The following is a 23,180-nucleotide window of genomic DNA, read 5'->3' as shown; positions in this document are numbered from 1 at the left end:
CACCCTATCCCCGCAACCCCACGTATTTAATCCCCTAACACTAAGGGTAAATTTATCATAGCCAAATCAACCTAACCTGCACATCTTTGGACTGTGGGAGGAAACCGGAGCACCCGGAGGAAACCCACGCAGACACAGGGAGAATGTGCAAACTCCACACAGACAGTCGCCCGAGGCCAGATTTGAACCCGGGTCCCTGGCGCTGTGAGGCAACAGTGCTAACCACTATGCCACCGTGCCCCCATTAGTGGCTCCGCCACATGCGCCCCCCCAGAATTGTCTTTAATAGCAAAAGTAAAATGGCGAGGAGGCCTGACAAGCCTGTCAGATCGACTTCTGTAGCCTTGAAGTGGAAGCTGATGGACGGCGGGCGAGCTGGCGGGTGGTTGCGATTGATCTGGCATGGCGACTGTGGGCGGTCGGCCATGTTTCGGCGGTTGTGCGATCTCGACCGGGCGGTCAAGGTCCAAGTGAGCCGGCTTCAACCGGTCAACCGAAATGTGGTCCGGTTTACCTCCGACATCGACCGAGAAAGATTTGTCTCCCGGCTCTATCACGCAGAAAGGACCAGTGTAAGGGGGTTTGAGCGGGTCCTGATGAGCGTCGTGGCGGATAAACACAGTCGGCGTTCTTCAGCTCAGCTGGGACGTGGGAGCTCTGCAAGCCGTGATGCGACGTAGGCACTGGAGCGAAACTTCTGGCTGCCTCCTGGTGTCTGACGAGTTGCTGGGATGCGGACCATGGATCTGTTGGAGTCGGAAGGAAATCCCCTGGTACGCGTAGCGGCTGGCCATATATGAGCTCCACCGTGGACGATTGAAATCTTCTTTAGGTGCCGTACGAAGACCCAAAAGAACCCATGGGAAGCCTATCCATCCAGCCCGTGCCTTGAAGGCTGGCTCGCAGTGCGGCCTTGAGCGACCTGTGGAATCGTTCGCACAGGCTGTTCGCCTGTGGATGGGCAGTGGTGCGATGTAGCTTGACGCCGAGCCCCTGAGCCACAGCGTTCCAGAGCTCCGAAGAAAACTGCGGCCCACGATCAGTCGAGATGTCCGCCGGTACCCCGAAACGGGCAACCCAAGAGGAGATGAACGCCCTGGCGACGTCTGCGGAACTGGTGGACGACAAAGGAACCGCCTCCGGCCATCGAGTGGTGCGGTCCACCATTGTAAGAAGATGAGTAAACCCGTGCGAAGGCGGAAGTGGCCCCACCAGGTCCACATGCACATGATCAAACCTACGTTCCGGAACAGCGAAAGTGGCCAATGGAGCCTTGACGTGACGCTGCACCTTGGCCTTTTGGCAGACCACGCAGGTGTTGGCCCAGTCGCGAACATCCATGTGCATACCCCGCCACACGAATTTGGGCGACATCAGCCGTTGCGAGGCCTTCATGCCAGGGTGCGACAACCCGTGTATGGCATCAAAAACTTTTCGGCGCCAGGCGACCGGGACGATAGGGCGAGGATCTCCTACGGAGACGTCGCAGAGTAGCGTAGTGCCCGCGGCATGGAATTTGACGTCGGCCGCTTGGAGGCTAGAGGGGTTGGTTCTGTAAGATTGGACTTCCGGATCCGAGGCTTGATCCGCAGCCATGAGGGCATAGTCGATGCCGAGCTGGACTGCATGAACGGTCGCGCAGGAGAGGCAATCCACCACCAGGTTGTCTTTACCGGACACATGCTGAATGTCAGTGGTGAATTCTGAGATAAACGTCAACTGACGTTGTTGCCGAGCTGACCACGGTTCGGCGGTCTTGGCCATAGCGAATGTTAGTGGCTTATGGTGCACAAAAGCCGTGAATGGACGTCCCTCTAGCAAGAACCGGAAATGGCGGATGGCCAGCAAAAGGGCCAGCAACTCCCGGTCGAACGTGCTATACCTCCGTTCGTTTCGCCGTAGTTCACGGCTGAAAAACGCCAGCGGTTGCCATGTCCCATGCACCCACTGTTCCTGCGCTGCACCGATGGCATAGTCTGATGCATCGGTGGTAAGGGCGATGGTGGCACCTGGCAGCGGGTGTGCCAGCATGGTTGCGTTGGCTAAAGCGCCTTTTGTGTCGACGAACGCCCGGTCCATGTCGACCGTCCAGCTAACCGGATCCTTGCCGGACTTGCCCTTGAGGGCCTCGTACAGGGGCTGCATGAGCAGAGCTGCATTAGGGACGAACCGGTGATAAAAATTTACCATCCCGAGGAACTCCTGCAGGGCCTTGACAGTCTGCGGGCGCGGGAACGAAGTAACTGTCTCCACCTTCGTTTGCAGGGGAATTGCGCCGTCCGATGTGATGCAATGGCCTAAGAAATCAATCTGCTGCAGGCCGAACTGGCACTTGGCCGGGTTGATGATCAAGCCCTGCTGACTGAGGCGTCTAAAGAGGGTGCGCAAATGGCAGATGCGCTCCTCTTTATTAGGCTGGCGATGAGGATGTCATCGAGGTAGACGAATAGAAACTTGAGGTCCTGAAGCACGGAGTCCAGCAAGCGCTGGAAAGCCTGTGCAGCGTTCTTCAATCGAAACGGCATCCGCAGAAATTCAAACAGGCCGAATGGGGTGATGACTGCAGTTTTTGGGACGTCTTGCGGGTGTACGGGGACCTGGTGGTAGCCACGGACAAGGTCGACTTTTGGAAAAAATGGTATTTCCCGTCAAATGGGCAGAGAAATCCTGAATATGAGGGATCAGGTACCGATCAGGAGTAGTGGCGTCGTTCAGGCGTCGGTAGGCGCCGCAAGGCCGCCAGGTTTCGGAACAATATGGAGAGGCGAAGACCAGGGACTATTCGACCGGCGAATAATCCCTAACTGCTCCATCGTGTCGAACTCCGCTTTCGCAGCCGCGAGCTTGCCAGGTTCGAGGTGCCGGGCCCGTGCGTAGACCAGGGAGCCAGTAGTGGTGATGTGATGTTCGACACCATGTTTCATGGCCGTGGAAGAGAAAGTGGGTCTGGTCAAGTCTGGGAAATCTCCGAGGTGGCGAGTGAAGTCATCCGGAGGTGGGAACGCGCAGGAGACAGTGCGCGCCACGGTGTTACCGCGGTGGCATGGGATGGAGTGAAAAGTGGCCGCATTGATCAACCGGCGGTGCTGTACATCCACCAGGAGGCCGTTGGCGCACAAAAAATCCGCCCCGAGGATGGCTTGAGAGATTTGGCCGTGATGAAATCCCAGTAAAACCGCTGGTCGCCGAAGCACACCTGGAACCACCGGCTTCCGAAGGTCCGAATGGCCCCGCCATTAGCCGCCTGGAGGGAGGGGCCGTGCCCCCCGGCTTGTAGATTAAGATTTGACGCGGGTAGGATGCTACACTGCGCCCCGGTGTCACAGAGGAAACGTTGACCAGATAGGGAGTCGTTGATGAAGAGGAGTTTTCCCGAATTACCGATTGCCATCGCAGCCGCGGGGCGCTCGTTATAACCGGTCTTCTTTCGACAGGGTGGCTGCTGGGTTTTTTTGAGCGAAAAGCTGCAGGGAGGGCGGCAGCATCTTGCTTTCGCGCCAAAACGGGCGTGGTAGAAGCACAACCCCGCAGGTTGAGGGGCTGGAGCAGCGTCTGTGGGGGATGGGCGCTTCGTGGCAGCGCAGTACTGCTGTGTCACCATGAAGATCTTGTCCGCATCGGCAGCCAGCTCTGCGCAGTCTGTGACTTCCGACCTGGCTAGGGCAGCCTGAACTTGCTCCGATAGCTGGCTGAGGAATAGCTTCCTGAAGAGGAAGCATTCCGGTTCGGAGCCCAGGAGCGTGAGCATTTGGCTCATGAGCTCGGACGGCCTGGAGTCCCCGAGGCAGGGCATATTCAGCAGCCGGCGGGCACACTCCGACTTCGTGAGCCCGAAGACCTGTAACAACCGCGCCTTTATCGTTTCATACTTGAGATCTTCTGGTGGATTACCAAGCAGGCTGACGATCCGCGAGGCTGTGGCGCTGTCGAGGGCGGAGACCACGTGATAGTAACAGGTCTGATCCGCAAGGATGTTCCTGATTGCGAACGGGCATCAGCCTGGATGAACCACGCGGCTGGCTGTTGCTCCCAGAACTGTGGTAGCTTCAAAGCAACGGCGTTCGATTCCACGTTCAGTAACTTCTGCGAAAACCATTCGCAAAAGTCGGGGTCACCAATGTAGGAATGTTTAGTTCCTATCCAAAAGACTGAGGTCCACTCAGGCGATCAAATAAACGAGGTTTAATTAAAACTAACAGAGTTTAACGGATAACTACAGGAGAACATTGAATATAGGTCTAGTCAGTTCGGAGGCTCCACGAGGACTGCTTGGGCGGTCCCGTGGCTGACGTTATGATGTCATCAGTTTTTCCCGCCGGTGGGGGATCACGTGATGAACGGCGTGACGTCATCGCGTTTACCCGCGCTATTAAAGTGATCGCGCTCTGTACATGTAAACAGTGAAAACAAAGATACAGACTCAGGCTGTAGCTAACATATTATTAAAGGGAATTATATACAATTGATCGGAGTCACTTAGTGGCTCCACCACAATGTCAATCTTCTTTTCTACACATTTTTGGCAGACCCCTGAAACCTTCTCACGGACCCCAGTTTGAGAACCACTGCTATATACAACTAGAAATAAAATGTATCAAAAACAGCTAAAAAGATTTCTCAAAAAGTCACAAACTTATCCACAAGCTTCTCCCTTTCTCTACCAAAAGAGGATGATGCATGCCACTGGTCCTCTGTACTTTCTGAATATTGCTTTTCCCTACCTCACCCCACCCCACATGATAGCCTCTATGTGACCGGCTGACTTCAGGGGCCCCATGACACTTAAAGCCAGATCAGATCCATGGTACACACCAGTGCGCATTCCCTGAAGCAACAGTGCTCTAACACGTCTCTTTCAGATGAGGGCCTGATAATCTACATCCTTCGCTGCACTCCCTCCACGTTCATGCCATGGAGGGAGTGCAGCGAACATTCACCAGGCTGATACCTGGGATGGCAGGAATGACGTACGAGGAGAGATTGTGTCAATTGGGCTTATACTCACTGGAGTTTAGAAGATTGAGAGGGGATCTCATCGAAACCTATAAAATTCTGTCAGGTCTGGACAGACTAGATGCAGAAAGGATGTTTCTGATGGCCGGGGAGTCCAGAACCAGGGGTCATAGTCTAAGGATAAGGGGTAAGCCATTTAGGACTGAAATGAGGAGGAATTTCTTCACCCAGAGAGTGGTGAACCTGTGGAATTCTCTGCCACAGAGGGCGGTGGAGGCCAGTTCATTAAATATATTCAAGAAAGAGTTGGATATATTTCTTGAGGCTAAAGGGATCAAGGGATATGGGGAGAAGGCAGGGACAGGGTACTGAATTTGGATGATCAGCCATGATCTCATTGAATGGCGGAGCAGGCTCGAAGGGCCGAATGGCCTACTCCTGCTCCTATCTTCTATGTTTCTATGTTTCTAGGGTACTTAAGGAAGTGGCCCTAGAAATAGTAGATGCATTACTGGTCATCTTCCAAAATTCGATTGACTCTGGAACAGTACCCATGGATTGGAGGGTAGCTAATGTTACCCCACTGTTCAAAAAAGGTGGTAGAGAGAAAACGGGGAATTACAGACCGGTAAGCCTGACATCGGTAGTGGGGAAAATGCTAGAGTCCATTATAAAAGATGTAATGGCAGAGCACTTGGAAAACAGTGACCGGATCGGACAAAGTCAACATGGATTTACAAAAGGTAAATCGTGCTTGACTAAGCTACTGGAATTCTTTGAGGATGTAACTGGTAAAATAGATAAGGGAGAACCAGTGGATGTGGTGTATTTGGACTTTCAAAAGGCTTTCGATAAGGTCCCGCATAAGAGATTAGTGTGTAAAGTTAAGGCACATGGGATTGGGGGCAAGGTATTGACTTGGATAGGGAACTGGTTGGCAGACAGAAAGCAAAGAGTTGGAATAAACGGCTCTTTTTCCGAGTGGCAGGCAGTGACTAGTGGGGTACCGCAGGGATCGGTCCTTGGACCCCAGCTATTCACAATATATATTAATGATCTAGACGAGGGAACTAGATGTAATATCTCCAAGTTTGCAGACGTCACAAAGCTGGGTGGGCGTGTGTGCTGTGAGGAGGATGTCGAGAAACTCCAGTATGATTTGGACAGGTTGGGTGACTGGGCAGAAGCATGGCAGATGCAATATAACGTGGATAAATGCGAGGTTATCCACTTTGGTGTCAAAAACAAGGAGGCCGATTATTATCTGAATGGCAATAGACTGGGAGAAGGGGAAGTGCAACATGACCTGGGCGTCCTTGTGCACCAGTCGCTGAAGGTAAGCATGCAGGTGCAGCAGGCGGTTAAGAAGGCAAATGGTATGTTGGCCTTCGTAGCGAGAGGGTTTGAGTACAGGAACAAGGATGTCTTGCTGCAGTTGTACAGGGCCTTGGTGAGACCACACCTTGAGTATTGTGTGCAGTTTTGGTCGCCTTATCTGAGGAAGGTTGTTCTTGCCATGGAGGGAGTGCAGCGAAGATTCACCAGGCTGATACCTGGGATGGCAGGAATGACATATGAGGAGAGATTGGGTCGACTGGGCTTGTACTCGCTGGAGTTTAGAAGAATGAGAGGGGATCTCATTGAAACTTATAAAATTCTAACAGGACTAGACAGACTAGATGCAGGAAGAATGTTCCCGATGATCGGGGAGTCCAGAACCAGGGGTCACAGACTAAGGATAAGGGGTAAGCCATTTAGGACAGAGATGAGGAGGAATTTCTTCATCCAGAGAGTGGTGAACCTGTGGAATTCTCTACCACAGAAGGCAGTAGAGGCCAATTCATTAAATATATTCAAGAAGGAGTTGGATATATTTCTTAAGGCTAAAGGGGTCAAGGGATATGGGGAGAAAGCAGGGACCGGGTACTGAATTTGGATGATCAGCCATGATCGCATTGAATGGCGGAGCAGGCTCGAGGGGCCGAATGGCCAACTCCTGCTCCTATCTTCTATGTTTCTACGAGACATTAAAATCGAGGTCTCTCAGGTGGCATAAAAGATTCCATCGGACTTTTCAAAGAAAAGCAAGAGGGTTCTACCAATGTTCTGATGAATATTTATACCACAACCAACAGCAGCAAAACAGATCATCTGGTCATTTATTTATTTCTTTTCTTTCCTTCTTTCTTTCTCACAGCTCTCCTGATTTCTGTCCTTCCTGCTTACACCTCCACCCCATGCTACAATTTTCCTACATAGCAGTGTTAATACTGCAAGAAATTGAGCAGGAAAGAATTCTTGCACACAAAGGCAAAACAGAAGAGATAAAAAGGGAGGAGAGGGTGGGGAAAAATAACTAAGCAGGAGTGGAAAAGTGAAAGAGCAGTGAGCAAGGAAAAATGTAGGCAGAGAGGTTAGGAAAGGTGTTATATGTGTGTGCAGAAGTCCATCTTCAATGAGTAAATTCCCATCTTTATTTAATGTTGCCACTCAAAGAATGAGGAAAGAAGAAATATTAGGATTGATGCTGCTACAAGGTGGAAGAGGGAAGGAGAAAGATCTTCAGGGGCCCAGTTGAAGCATAGCCGAGGGAGAGAGCAAGAGAGAGACCATTCAAGGAAGAGAAAAAGAGACCTTATTCATCAATTGTGAGGAGAGAGGAAGACTATATTAAGATGTCGGGGAGCAATTCTGTTGAGCAGAAACAAGAAGAAAACAGAAGAAATGCCCTGTTGTGGGAGATGAAAAGAAAAATAAACTTGTGAGGTGTAAACCCTGTAAGTAGGAATATGGGGAGATATTTTGTTGAATAGAGGGAGGAAGAAATAAAAAGAAAAGATATATAGCGCCTTTCACGACCTCAGGATGTCCCAAAGCACTTTACAGCCAATGAAGTACTTTTGAAGTGTAGTCACTGTAGTAATGTAGGAAACGCGGCAGCCAATTTGCACACTGCAAGCTCCCACAAACAGCAATGTGATACTGACTGCATAACCTGTTTTGTGATGTTGATTGAGGGATAAATATTGGCCAGGACACTGGGATAACCCCCTGCTCTTCTTCAAAAAAGTGCTTTTATGTCCACCTGAGACAGCAGATTTGGTTTAACATCTCATCCAAAAGACAGCACCTCTGACAGTGCAGCACTCGCTCAGTGCTACATTGGAGTGTCAGCCTGGATTTTTGTGCTCAAGTCTCTGTAGTGGGACTCGAACCTCACAATCCTCTGACTCAGATGCAAGAGAGCTACCAACTGAGTCACGGCTGACACTACAGTGAGAGAAAGCCGACTGTGGTTACTTCTCTGGCTCTACCAGTCGGAGGAATAAGAGGAAAAATAGTTCACGTCAGGTTTAACAGCGCATGCTATAAACCCACCACTTAACCTGAGCAATAGCACAGAATTATTTAATTCATTCTGATAAGTATCACTGACCTCAATATTTTCAGCATTTTCAGTATAAAGTCGCCGTGTTTCATCTCTTTCTGCTTCATCTAAAATAAATAAGTAACAGAAGTAAAAGTATAATTATTATTTTAATATAGAATAAAATCTGTAGTCAAATAAAATTATAAAGTACTCGGCTTTACATGTAAGGGCTATCATTCTCTGATAATGTTCCATGTATCTTGTGGCAGGAAAGCCATAGAAAAAGTTTCCAAAGTAAAATTGACTAATTACTTTAATTTTTATTTAACATTTTGTATGTACTACCTCAATTTTTATTAAAATGTTTGCACTAACTTTCAATTGTTGTTTATATTGCTGCAATAAAACTTCAGTTTGACTTTCAATCTTACCTGTCCTTTTGTGTGTTTCCCTGTGGGGGGAGGGGAGGAACAATGTTTCCACTTTCATCAATGTCCAAATTACTGAGCCACCAGCTGCTCTCTAGCCACCCTGCCCGCTGCAGCAGTGGCAGCCTTGGGGGCGGGGGTGGCCACAAACCATGGCCTCAGCAACAACCAGGTTGGGATCCTCCATGTCGTCTATTTCTAGCAGCATCTCAACTGCGTGATTAAAGGTCAGCCCTTCCCGCAGAGCAAAGTTGTGCAATGTGCAGCATATCACCACAATTCACTTTGGTAGGCGAGTACTCCGAAGTATACTCGACCTGTCCGGGTACCGGAAGCGTGATTTCATCACCCCTATTGTCCTCTCCACCACTTGGCGTGTGCACACATGCACAGTTATACCTTTCCTGTGCTAAAATATTGGTCCTGCGGTAGGGTGTCATCAACCACGACTTTAGCGGGTAGGCCTTGTCACCTAAGATCCATTCAAATCTTTGCTACGCTCTGGTGAAGGAATTATGTAAGTTTGCATGCTGAAGGATGAAGGCATCATGAGCACTTCCCCGGTGATCTGCCTTGACATTCATAATCTGTAGTTGGGTATCAGACAGGGTCATTATATTTAACGTATGATATCCTTTCCCGCTAATGGATGTGACAGGTGCATCATTGGGTGCCTTCAATGTGAGATGGGTTCCGTCAACGACCACCTGCACTTTGGGGAAGCCAGCATTCCTGTGGAGTGTGTTGACCTCTCCCTTTGCTGTGTTACATAGAAAACATAGAAACATAGAAGATAGGAGCAGGAGTAGGCCATTCGCCCCCTCGAGCCTGCTCCGCCATTCAATGCGATCATGGCTGATCATCCAAGTTCAGTACCCGGTACCTGCTTTCTCCCCATACCCCTTGATCCCTTTAGCCTTAAGAAATATATCCAACTCCTTCTTGAATATATTTAATGAATTGTCCTCTACTGCCTTCTGTGGTAGAGAATTCCACAGGTTCACCACTCTCTGAGTGAAGAAATTCCTCCTCATTTCTGTCCTAAAAGGCCGACCCCTTATCCTCAGACTGTGACCCCTGGTTCTGGACTCCCCGACCATCGGGAACATCCTCCCTGCATCGAATCTGTCCAGTCCTGCCAGAATTTTATAAGTTTCAATGAGATCCCCTCTCATTCTTCTAAACTCCAGCGAGTACGAGCCCAATCGACCCAATCTCTTCTGATATGTCATTCCTGCCATCCCAGGTATCAGCCCGGTGAATCTTCGCTGAACTCCATCCATGGCAAGAATATCCTTCCTCAGATAAGGCGACCAAAACTGCACACAATACTCAAGGTGTGGTCTCACCAAGGCCCTGTACAACTGCAGCAAGACATCCTTGTTCCTGTACTCAAACCCTCTCGCTATGAAGGCCAACATACCATTTGCCTTCTTAACCACCTGCTGCACCTGCATGCTGGCCTTCAGCGACTGGTGCACAAGGACACCCAGGTCTCGTTGCACTTCCCCTTCTCCCAATCTATTGCCATTCAGATAATAATCTGCCTTCTTGTTTTTGACACCAAAGTGGATAACCTCACATTTATCCACGTTATATTGCATCTGCCATGCTTCTGCCCAATCACCCAACCTGTCCAAATCATCCTGGAGTTTCTTGGCATCCTCCTCACAGCACACACGCCCACCCAGCTTTGTGTCTTCTGCAAATTTGGAGATATTACATCTAGTTCCCTTGTCTAGATCATTAATATATATTGTGAATAGCTGGGGTCCAAGGACTGATCCCTGCGGTACCCCACTAGTCACTGCCTGCCACTCGGAAAAATACCCATTTATTCCAACTATTTGCTTTCTGTCTGCCAACCAGTTTTCTATCCAAGTCAATACCTTGCCCCCAATCCCATGTGCCTGAACTTTACATGCTAATCTCTTATGTGGGACCTTATCGAAAGCCTTCTGAAAGTCCAAATACACCACATCCACTGGTTCTCCCTTATTTATTTTACTAGTTATATCCTCAAAAAATTTCAGTAGATTAGTCAAGCACGATTTACCTTTTGTAAATCCATGTTGACTTTGTCCGATCCTGTCACTGTTTTCCAAGTGCTCTGCTATTACATCTTTTATAATGGACTCTAGCATTTTCCCCACTACCGATGTCAGGCTTACCGGTCTGTAATTCCCCGTTTTCTCTCTACCACCTTTTTTGAATAGTGGGGTAACATTAGCTACCCTCCAATCCATGGGTACTGTTCCAGATTCCATCGAATGTTGGAAGATGATCAGCAATGCATCTACTATTTCTAGGGCCACTCCCTTAAGTACCCTAGGATGTAGAATATCAGGCCCTGGGGATTTATCGGCCTTCAATCCCATCAATTTCCCTAACACCATTTCCCTACATGACATGGGGACGTGACACAGCTGAAGTCTGAATCCCTGCCGGATATCCATGACTTGCTGAATGTAGACCCTCGCAGCGATGTGGATGATGTTGCACGTCACCGCTGCCTGACTGAAATGGCCCGCACGCATAAAATTTGAGGCCTTCGTGTTCACTGACAAGGCCTTGCAGGAACTAGAACACGGCTAAAGGTCCTCTTTTAACATTTAACAGAGGTGGCCGATTGCCTCCTTACTAAAGTGTAGCCTCCTCATGCAAAGCTCCTCCGACATCATCTCAAAAGACAGCCTCTCCTTGTACTCTCTGGGTGAGTAATAGTTCCTCCTGGTGAGCCTCCAGGCATAGTGCCTGACTCCTCAATGTTGTTCCCTGCATTGGCCTTGCATGTTGTACAGTAAAAGCAGAAACAGTGGAATGCCTAGTGGAAAAGGCACTTTTTCCCCCTTTTTTGTCTCAGGCCTCTTTAAGCACTTGTAGGCAGCTCAGATTCGGCACAGGCAAACAGCGCTGGGTGGTGCCCCTGCCCATTTTCGGGCCTTATCCAATTTCTAGGCGGAAGTCACTCACCTTGACAACTCGTGTGAGATCATTAAACTTCATCCTGCATCCATGTTCAATGAGCAATACTCCAAGCATTGACACCCGCCTCTATTTCTTCCCACTGCCTCCTGAGCATGTGTCTGGAGGGCCCCCTGTGGATACAGGACATCTTTCATCCTTTCCACCTCTTCCACCAAGGCCTCCAGTTCATCGTCTGATAAACTTGGTGCATGCTCTCTCGTATGTTCAGCCATTGCTCAAAGTATCACAGCACTGATTTAGTTTTGAAAAAACTCCCACTACTTGTTGCAGCCACAATGCACCTGCTCTTTAAGAGGTGCAAGCTGCCTTTATGTAGCGCTAGCCACTTGCGATATCGGCCCCCCTGCTGATGAATGCAGCCAAGGAACAGCACGGGTAGTGCTGATACACACCTAAATCATTTAAAAAAGCAGGCTGCACCAATTAAGCATACTGCCTGCAACACTATGAACGGAAACGGGTTAATCGCGCGCACAATCCCGGCGCCCGTTATCAGGACTCATCCAAGTTCTCCCTACGTTTTGCTTACATGAAGGTCATATTTAATTCACACTAGCCACCGTCCTAGGTGTTGAAGCCCTCGGCACCTGGAATTCTTGAACAGTTGCAGGAAATAGAAGGAAAGTATCACTGACAGTCAGTGGGAAGGGTCCTACATTCATTTAGGAGCTCCATTGGCTACTGGGAGGCTCACCTTCCAACAAGGAAGCATCCAACAGGCTCTTGGCATCAACTGACACTGGCAACCCAATGGTGCCCACCAGCTGACAGGAGATGAAAGAGTCTCACCAATTCCCATCACTGGAGTTCTTCAAAATGTAAAGTAAAAGAAGTTTATCAATGATGAACCTACAACACTGACTTGGCCACCTCCTTTGGTATGTGGAGGATACGGAGAATACTTTTCCATATCTGTATTCTTAATGTGGCTTTTAATTTTCCAGCTTCCATATTTTCAATATTTATGGCAAAGAATCTCATTGTATCTATGTCAACTCTCGTTGTTTTATTAACTATTAAATGCACTTTCTCAAGATACAAACAACAGGAAATATTCTCAATTGTTAACTTTTAAAACACACACTAATAAATCACTTTTTCTAATTTAAGTAATATTTTCATCATTACCTTCACCTGCATTTCTACAAAAATTATAATACAGAATCATTTAAGTCTCAAAGTGTTCTCCAAACACTACCTCCATAATAACAGTAGTTATAACAATAAAATACTTACATGCTTTTATTTTTTCAGTTGATTTGGAACAGGAATCTTTCACAAGAGAACACAGATCTCTTGTGGCATTATGTCTAGAGATGGATGAAGTACAAATTGCATTTTTACTTTAAATAAAATGATTTTTTAAGCTATGCTATCTTTAAGGAAATATGTAACTCATAAATCACATAAGCTTGTATAAGAATTAATATTACTGTGATAAAACATCAGGAATGGTTTTCCTACTGTAATATTAACACCAAGCTATAAAATTAAACACAATGTTTATAAAAATAAAGAATCATGGGTAGTTTTAACCCAAAACTGACAGGTTTGCTCGATTATGGCTCTGGTGGACATGTGGCTGGAGTTGTCGCTCTCCTCAGCTTCATTGGATGGGCTCCTCAATGGCATCATTAGCCACGTCTTCAGGGATTAGCCCTTGTCACCAAGTAGCCATCCGTTAAGTTGGTCTAGCGGACTGAATAGCGGAGGCACACTAGACTGGCGCAGTATGAAGGAGTCATGGCAACTGCCAGGGTACTTGGCACAAACATGCAAAATTTCCTTCTTGTGGTCACACACCAGCTGAACGTGAAGGGAGTGGAAGCCCTTGCGGTTGACAAAAATACCTGGATTACGATGGGGTGCCTTAAGGACCACATGTGTGCAGTCAACGATGCCCTGCACCCTTGGAAAAGCTGCCAGATTAGCTAATCCAACCGCACGCGCCATGACACTTGCTTGATCCTTGGTGAAATGGATGTGATTGTGCGCGATGGCAAAGAGGGCATCGGTTACCTGCGTGATGCAAGTGTGTGCAGCCGCCTGGGAGATGCCGCTGATGTCTGCTGCTGATGCCTGGAATGAGCCTGAGGCAAAAAGTTGAGTGCAGTGGTGACTTTGACGGCCACTGGTAAGGGTTGTCCACCTGGTCCTCTGGGCTCCAGGTCTTGTTGCAGCATTTCGCAGATGTCACCCACTACCTCTTGCGAAAGTCGGAGCCGCCTTTGGCACTGCTGCTCAGACATGTTGAGGTAGCTGACCCTGTGTCTGTAGACCCTGTTTGGGGCTATCTCCTGCACCGACGGGCTTCCATGCGCTGGCCCATAAGAACATAAGAACAGAAGAAGTAGGAGCAGGAGTAGGTCATATGGCCCCTCAGGCCTGCTCCACCATTCAATAGGATCATGGCTGATCCCTCATGTCCACTTCCCTGCCCGCTCCCCGTAACCCCTAATTCCCTTATCAGCTAGGAAACTGTCTATCTCCGTTTTAAATTTATTTAATGTCGCAGCTTCCACAGCTCTCTGAGGTAGCAAATTCCATAGATTTACTACCCTCTGAGTGAAGAAGTTTCTCCTCAACTCAGTTTTGAAATGGCAGCCCCTTATTCTAAGATTATGCCCCCTAGTTCTAGTTTCACCCATCAGTGGAAACATCCTCACCGCATCCGCCCGATCAAGCCCCCTCACAATCTTATATGTTTCGATAAGATCGCCTCTCATTCTTCTGAATTCCAATGAGTAGAGGCCCAACCTACTCAACCTTTCCTCATAAGTCAACCCCTCATCTCCGGAATCAACCGAGTGAACCTTCTCTAAACTGCCTCGAGAGCAAGTATATCTTTTCTTAAATATGGAAACCAAAACTGTACGCAGTATTCCAGGTGTGGTCTCACCAGTACCCTGTATAACTGAAGCAAGACTTCCCTGCTTTTATACTCCATCCCCCTTGCAATAAAAGCCAAGATTCCATTGGCCTTCCTGATCACCTGCTGTACCTGCATACTAACCTTCTGTGTTTCATGCACCAGGGCCCCCAGATCCCTTTGTACTGTAGCACTTTGCAGTTTCTCTCCATTTAGATAATAACTTGCTCTTTGATTTTTTCTGCCAAGTGCATAACCTCACACTTTCCAACATTATATTCCATCTGCCAAATTTCTGCCCACTTAGCCTGTCTATGTTCTTTTGCAGGTTTTTTATGTCCTCCTCACTCACTGCTTTCCCTCCCATTTTTGTATCGCCCCTTCTGGCCTGTGCAGCTTCAGGTGGGTGAGCAGCAGCTTGGCGCTCCTGTTGTTGCTGCTGCTGTTGGTGCTGCTGCTGTTGTTCATGGTTCTGTTGGTGCCGCAGCTGGTCTTCGTCCTCATTTGATGTCCAGAAGTGAAGGAAATAAATGCCTTCCATGCTTCTGGTATATGCCTCAGTTGAGGAAGCGCTCAGTCAAGGTTCTGTCCTGGCACCCATGTTATTCAACGTTTACACCAGTGACCTGCCAGAAACAGAGTGCAGAAGTTCGTATACGCTGATGACATTGCCTTGGCCATGCAAAACATGCATCTGTCCATCACCGAGGAGACCCTAACCAGTGATTTACAGAGGATGGAGGCCAACTTCTGCTAATGGCGACTTTGGCCAAACCTTCAAAATACCGTCACCTCGACATTCCATCTCAACACCCATCAAGCAAACCAAACTTTGAAAGTCTACTTTTGCGGTGCAGAGGTAAACCATGCAAAAAAAAACTCCAATTTAGGAGTCACAATTGATTGCACCCTATCGCATAAACAGTATCTCCAGAGCCTTGGGAAAAAACTAGAGAGTAGGTTCAACTTGATCCAGAAACTCGCCAGATCCACATGGGGAGCAGATGCTCAAACCGTCCATACGGCACCACTTGCCCTGGTGTACTCTACAATGGTGTACTGCTCTCCGGCATGGCTATCAAGTTCACATGTCAAATCCATTGATGTCCAGCTGAATTTTACTATGAGAATTATCACTGGTACAATTTTATCAACACCAACACCTTGGCTGCCCATGCTTGAAAACATCGCACCAGAGAGAGACTGGGAGAGAGAGAGACTGGGAGGGAGAGAGACACAGAGAGACTGGGAGGGAGAGAGACAGAGAGAGAGAGACTGGGGAGGGGCAGAGAGACGGGGGAGAGAAAAATCAAATCAAAATCAAATCAAATCAAATCAACTTTTGTCATTGTTAGTGCACAAGTGCAGTACAACGAAATGTAGGCTTGCGGCTCCCGAGAGTGTACAATTTGGATTAGGACACTTAAACATTCAACATACATTTATACATTTGGCTTGCAGTATATTAGCATAAATATGACCATAATAAAGTGCATTGGCAGATGAGCAGGCTTTAGTGTTTATTTGTGGAGTTCAGTAGGATGACAGCCCTGGGAAAGAAGCTGTTCCTAAATCTGGTCGTACGGGTGCGAATGCATCTGTAGCTTCTTCCAGATGGTAGGAGGGCGAACAGACTGTGGCTGGGGTGGGTAGGGTCTTTGATGATGGACCGTGCCCTCCGTAGGCAGCGTTTCTGATATATATGCTCTATGGTCGGTAGCCGGGTGCCGGTAATGCGTTGGGCAGTTTTGACTACCCGCTGCAGGGCTTTCCGGTCATGGGAGCTACAGCTGCCATACCATACCGTGATACAGTTTGTCAGGATGCTCTCTATAGTGCAGCGGTAGAAGTTAGAGAGGATAAGGGGTGACAGATTACATTGGTCAAAGAGACCGGGAGGGAGAGAGAGAGACTGGGGAAGAGAGAGAGACTGGGGAGAGAGGGAGAGAAGAGGAGAGAGAGAGAGAGAGACTGGGGAGAGAGATGGACTGGGGAGAGAGAGGGACGGGGAAAGAGAGACTGGGGGGGAAGAGAGAGACTGGGGGAGAGAGAGGGAGAGATTAGGGGAAAGAGAGAGACTAGGAGAGAGAGAGACTGGGGAGAGAGAGGAACTGGAGAGAGAGACTGGGGGAAAGCGAGAGACTGGGGGAGAGACAGGGTCAGAGGGAGAGAGAGAGAGACAACAAAAGAGAAAGAGAGGGGTGAGGGTCCAGGCGTGTGTACTCCGTTCCTGGGGACTGAGTAACGGTCGCACTTTGGAACAAGACAGGTGGAGGTGCAGCACATTTACAATGGCCGCTGGAAGGAGGCTAGAGCAAACAATTTTGACGCCCGCGGTGAAATTTTTTCTTTTAAATTTGGAAAATTGTTTAAAGCTGGAAAGAAATACAGGAAAGTGATCATGAATGTCCTGCGCAAAGTTCCAGTTAAATTTTGCCAGGTGTTGTCCCCTTTTTGAAAGAATTTATCAGAGTTATTTAAATCATGTTATGGGAGAGGGGAAAATGTTTGTACCCCCGTTTGTACCTCAGAGTCTGTGAGAAACGGAGGGAATGGCAGCAGAAAATGAGGAAACAACTCCAAAACTGATCCCAACTCATCGCCAAGGCTGGGGATAGATAACCTCAACGCCTTCTTAGGAAGTTTAACCACTTTATTCACTTCTTAAGGACAGAAAACAGGGAGTTGTGGTAGATGGCTGTTTTTCAGTCTGGAGGATGGTAGACAGTGGTGTTCCCCAAGGGTCAGTGCTGGGGCCACTGCTTTTTTTGATATATATAAATGACCTGGATATTGGAATACAGAGTAGAATTTCTAAATTTGCCAATGACACCAAACTTAGGGGTGAGGATGATACCAATCGACTGCAACATGACATGGAAAGGCTAGCAGAATGGGCAGATGGAATTTAATACGGAGAAGTGTGAGGTGATGCATTTTGGCAGAAGGAACAGGAAGAGGCAATATACACTTAATGGCACCGTTTTAAAGAGTGTGCAGGGACAGAGGAACCTGGGAGTTAATGTGCATAGGCCCCTGAAGGTGGCAGGACATGTTGAGAGAGTAGTTAACAAAGCATATGGAATCTTGGGCTTCATAAATAGAGGTATTGAGTACAAAAGTAGAGAAGTTATGCTGAACTTTTATAAAGTGCTGGTTAGGCCACAATTGGAGCAGTTCTGGTCACCACACTTTAGGAAGGATGTAAAGGCACTTGAGAGGGTGCAGAGGAGATTTACCCGAATGGTTCCGGGGATGGGGGATCTTAGCTACAAGGACAGGTTGGAGAAGCTGGATTTGTTTTCATTAGAGCAAAGGAGGTTGAGGGTGATTTGATAGAGGTGTACAAGATTATGACTGGTTTGGATAGGCTAGACGGGGAAAGGCTGTTCCCACAAGTTGATGGTACAAGGACTAGGGGACACAGATTTAAGGTTTTGGGCAAGAGATACAGGGGGGAAGTGAGGAAAAACTTTTTTACGCAGCGAGTGGTGATGACCTAGAATTCGCTGCTGACGGAAGTGGTGCAAGCGGAGACACTCAATGTTTTCAAGGGGAGACTGGATAGGTATTTGAGGGAAATAAACTTGCAGGGCTACGGGGATAGAGTGGGGGAATGGGACTTACTGGATTGCTCTACAAAGAGCTGGCACGGGCTCGATGGGCCGAATGGCCTCCTTCTGTGCCATTATGACTCTTAGGGGGCGATTTTGCCAGCCCTGGGGAGGCGGGTATGGAGCCAAAACTGCTGGGAAAAATGGCAGAATTTGGAGGCGGGTGCCCAACCCGCCCCCATGCCATCTTCCCAGGAGGCGGGTAGCCGTCCTGCACCGGGTCCCGTCTCCTTGGAGGCGGGAAGGGATTAAAGCCTATTAACTGATTATTCCCTTTTTGCTCTCACAAGTACGGGCTTCCCGAAGGGTCCAAAACGCGCCAGCAAGGCGAGGCGAGTACTGGGTCTGTGGGGGTCGGGGGAGTGCAAAAGTCTGGTGTGAAGGTAAGTGATGGGTGCAAGAGTGTAGAGGTGAGTATCTGAGGTAAGTGCAAAGTGTTTTTACAAGTGTACTTACCTTTGTTTCTTCCTGCAGGCTTCAGTCGGTTTGTATGCAGAGAGTTTCGGACCTCCGCATTTGGATTGACAGGTGGCCGTTGCATTCACAGATGTTAACGAAAGAAGTTTGATGGGGTCTTGTATTCAAGACCTTGTAGCGATTCGTGTGCATCGCCACTAAATAATCGAGTTCGACTTCGATGAACTATAAATAAGTTGTTTATTTACAAGAACAGGTTAAATACAACAGGTAAGGTAGCAGGTAAGATGGCTGACTGTTGGAGCACCGTGGTGTAGGTCTTTCCCCAGGGGGGACGCCACGAGGACTAACTAGAAGTTTCCGAACTCAACTGCTAGCAGGTTCCGAGCTCAACTGCCAGCAGGTTCCGAACTCTACTGCCAGAAGGTTCCAAGCTCTGACGTCATGACGTCATCACGCAGAGTACAAAAATGGAAGCCTGAGTGCAGCAACAAATACATTTAAAGGTAAGTTAAAGGGAATTATGTATCTCAATGTAAGCGACAACCGGTGGTACCGCCACATAGGCCCCCCCAGAATTCGCTTTAACTAAAGTCCAAGGATGAGATGGTCTGACGAGCTGGTGGTCACGGCGGTCGTGCTGTCTCGACTTGGTAGGCGAGGTCTGAAGATGCTGCTCGTGAGCGGATCCTTACGCGCGTCGTGGCGAATAAAGTGTATCCATCAGGCGAAGGAACATGGAAACGTGCGAAACAGCAGTCCTTGTCAGAGTGACGGTCAGGTTGGGCGGACGCGGACGATCGCTCTGTTGATGTTGGAACAAGTCCTTGTTCTGACGAACCCTGCCGGAAAGCCAAACGAGCGATCCAGAAGGACTTGACAGGCGAGGTCGATGAACTCGCCGACAGGTGAGCGAAACCTTCAAGAGGCTGGAACACGCGGAACGGTGCATGCCATAGTGCTACGACGTTAACACAACAGAGGGTGACGAGTTGCTGCGTTGATCAGTGATCGGTGAAGCCAGCAACTTTCACGTGGCTGATCGCGGCCACAGGATGCCCGTGGGACCCGTCCTCGATGAGTGCAGCATCAGTAGAGGTTTGCATTTGTTAAAGGGAAAACTGGAGAAAGGGCGGCAACGGTCCGGGTTGTTGTTGCTTTCAGGAGGGGTCAACTCTGCCTGGAGGGCGGCAACACTTGTAACTGTTGTAGATTTAGGAGAACACAGCCGGGAGGGCGGCATGCTTTTTGTTCACGCCGAATCGTGTAGTAGGTAACACAACCAGCAGGCTGAAGGGCTGGTGCGTCGTCGGCGGAGTCGTCGTTTTTCACAAGGGATAGTTCCTCGTGGTTCGCGAGGGATGGGTCCTCGTGCACGAGGAGTGCATCCTCGTGTTTCGTGGGGGCGAGTCCTCGTGGAATCCCCGCAGGGCGCGCTCCGATTTTGTGGGCCTGAACATGCTGTACCCCGCGCTTGGAGAGATGTATACTTGCTGTTGCTTTGGACGCAGAGGCGGACGATCCGTGTGGCGGTAGGAAAGACGAGTACGGGAACCGTAAGCAAATGCGTGGTCGGCGCCGCATGGATTGCGGTAGCGACAGCAAAATGGCTGGTGCTTCCATGGCGAGCTTCTTTTCTGAAAATTGCTCACAAAAAAACGGGGTCCGGTTGAGTTTTGTCCGTGTCAAACGGGATCTGCTCCAAGCTGCGCTTACCTTGCAAATACGTTCGCAAAGACGGGGTCGCCTTTGGAGGAATCGGTGTTAGGCGGTTGCTGTTCCGTGGTTGTTCGTCGGTTGTTCGTCGGTCATCTTGTGGGAAGACGAGGTTCAGGCTACGCGTTGCTACCGTGAAAATCGTTCATAGATACGGGGTCATCAATTGTAGTGTTGGAATTGATGAGCTCCCGTACTCACGTCGGGGTCACCAATGTAGCGATTCGTGTGCATCGCCACTAAATAATCGAGTTCGACTTCGACGAACTATAAATAAGTTGTTTATTTACAGGAACAGGGTAAATACAACAGGTAAGGTAGCAGGTAAGATGGCTGACTGTAGGTCTTTCCCCAGCGGGGACGCCACAAGGACTAACTAGAAGTTTCCGAACTCAACTGCTAGCAGGTTCCGAGCTCAACTGCCAGCAGGTTCCGAACTCAACTGCTAGCAGGTTCCGAGCTCTACTGCCAGAAGGTTCCAAGCTCTGACGTCATGACAACATCACGCAGAGTACAGGAATGAAGCCTGAGTGCAGTAACAGATACATTTAAAGGTAAGTTAAAGGGAATTATGTATCTCAATGTAAGGGACAACCGGTGGTACCACCACAACCTCATCAAACTGCAGAGAATGTCACTGCTTCACACAGCTGTCAAACGATGACAATTCGTCAAAAATTTTTGACAGGATGAAACGTCATACGTTGATGTGCTCTGCAACCGGCTTTCCCTTGATTGGCCTGCTAAGCCCGCTGAGTGGGCTTAACAAGGTCAATCAAGTGAAAATAGCGTGGGTTGGCCACAAATCGATGGAGGCAGGACATCGACCCGACAAGCAGCAGTCCCGCCTCCAACGCGCCCCCAATCACAAAATCGCCCCCTATGACTTCGTTTGGAATTAGATTTTATTTTATTATTTTTTGTTGTATTTTTAACGACAGCATTGAAGAGGGAAAGAGAAACTTGGAGCAACTTCTTCTGTCAAAATTGCAATGAGACTTGAAAGAATTTAAAGATTTTTAATGAACTTTTCCCAAAAGGTGAGTGTTAAAAACACTTTTTTTCCCAAGTTTCAAATATGATTTTGGAAGAAACAAGTAAAAATCAATTTTCCCCTCGTCTAACAAGTTTCATCCAGGTCTTGAAGTTCAAACGCTTTTAAAGGGGCTCTGAATTGCTTAAAAATTGAAATTTCTCAATACAGGAAACTTTCGATTTACCGGCACCTAAATAACCGGAAATTTCGTTTAACCGGCAAAATTCAGGAGTAGGTTCAGGTAAGTTTTACTTCATATTCTACTTGCCTTCCTCGATCTGTTGCTGTGCAAGGGTGTGGCTGCTGCTGTTGCTAAGCTACAGAGACGCTTGGAACTTGTGGCCATTGTTCTGAACCTGTTGCTAAGCAACGGGGTTTGTTGCTTTATACAGAGCTCTGAGCTCTCCGTATCTTTTACTATAGCTTTCGGTTATCCGGAATTTTTGATGAACCGGCACCACGTCGGTCCCGGATAAAAAAAAGTTTCCTGTATTTGATTTTGATCGATCGCCTGAAGTGAGTAGCTTGTTGTTGAGGGGGGAGGGCAGGGGAGGATTTGTAGGAATTACATATTACTTCTTATTGACTTTTAAAAAATATATCATTAAGACGTTTAGGAAGAGATCCAAAAATGGGGAAAACACAAACCATTTTATTTTGTCTGTTGTTCTATAGTCCAAACAAGTCTCAAGAATAATGTAAATATAGATTTCCTCTTAAACGTTTAGTGGAGTGTTAATAGAAACAAGAGTTACGTAATGATGTATAAAAATTGCAGGAAGCTACTTTAGAAGAAACCACTATTTGTTTATTGAGAAAGACAGAAAATACTTCGATTAAACTGATAAAGTACAATTTCAATTTGGTATAAATACTTGAAATAGGAGATTAAAAATTAAGGGGGAAAAATTTAGTTGTTTGCGCCTCCCGTTAGTGCCTTAAGAGAGCGCCAATTGGGGCGCAAAGCAACTAGAGGCCAGGCGCGGCGATGTTTGCGGCGCTCGCGAAATTAACTAGACATTTTGCGGCGGCACTAAACACTACCGCCACGATCTCCTAAGCCGGCAGATCGTGACATCAGTCGAGTGCACAACGCCCCGTTTGCGCGCCGGACCGGAAATTGAGTGGCGCCCCCTGCCTTACCGCCTGCCGCTAGCAACGACAGGTTGAGGGGAGCATTTTGCTGTCAGAAAGGGACTGGGGGAGCGCTATTTAAAGGCGACCGCTTCCTGCCTTTTTTTGCCGGTGACAATTTTGCACCACATATTCTGTGAGAAAGAGAGAGAGAGCGAGAGACAGAGACTTCTGGAGAGATTCAACGCTGTGTGAAGGAGTTTTGAGTACTGAGCAGCACTTTGCAGGTTCATTTTGAATTGCCCTTCCTTGCTTCGCCAGCGCTCTGAGGTACTGCCTCGCTCCTCGGCCTTTGCACCTTAAGACAGGTGTGAAGTGCCTGATTTAGCGTTCCAATCACCTCCAGGGGCGATAAAAGCCAAGTTTACTGTCGGAGGCGATAATTAGCGCCAGGCGCTAAACTTTGCGCACGGCCGATATTGGCGCCCCAAACGGGGCAATACTGAATTTTCCCCCCCAAGAGTATAATGAAGTTTGTTTCCCACTATTTAATTGCGAAGTACCTAAAATAATTCAACACATTTCGTGATAAGAGCAGGGATTCATAGGCCCCGATTTTCTCCCAGCCGTCGGGCGGGTTTTCAGGCATGTGGGCAGGGAAAATCGCAAAAACAGGGGGTCGCGACCGCCCCCCCCCCGCCTGATTCCCCGCCAC

General features: G+C 48.4%; 1 protein-coding gene across 4 annotated transcripts in view; it reads right to left on the bottom strand.

The window, feature by feature from the left end:
• Positions 1-23,180, bottom strand: part of sycp1 (synaptonemal complex protein 1) — a 698,098-nt gene that overhangs the window by 493,173 nt on the left and 181,745 nt on the right. For all 4 annotated transcript variants that reach the window (XM_086011629.1, XM_086011633.1, XM_086011630.1 and 1 more), the window contains exons 7-8: positions 12,976-13,049; positions 8,390-8,448 (exon numbers count right to left, since the gene is read on the bottom strand). In XM_086011629.1, the coding sequence (XP_085867755.1) occupies positions 8,390-8,448; positions 12,976-13,049 (133 nt within the window). The remainder of the gene's footprint in view (positions 1-8,389; positions 8,449-12,975; positions 13,050-23,180) is intronic.

The sequence above is a fragment of the Somniosus microcephalus genome, chromosome 18 (genome assembly GCF_052327205.1).
Source record: "Somniosus microcephalus isolate GS21.2 chromosome 18, FLI_Smic_1.0, whole genome shotgun sequence".
Taxonomy (NCBI): domain Eukaryota; kingdom Metazoa; phylum Chordata; class Chondrichthyes; order Squaliformes; family Somniosidae; genus Somniosus; species Somniosus microcephalus.
This window is presented reverse-complemented; position numbering and strand designations above follow the sequence as displayed.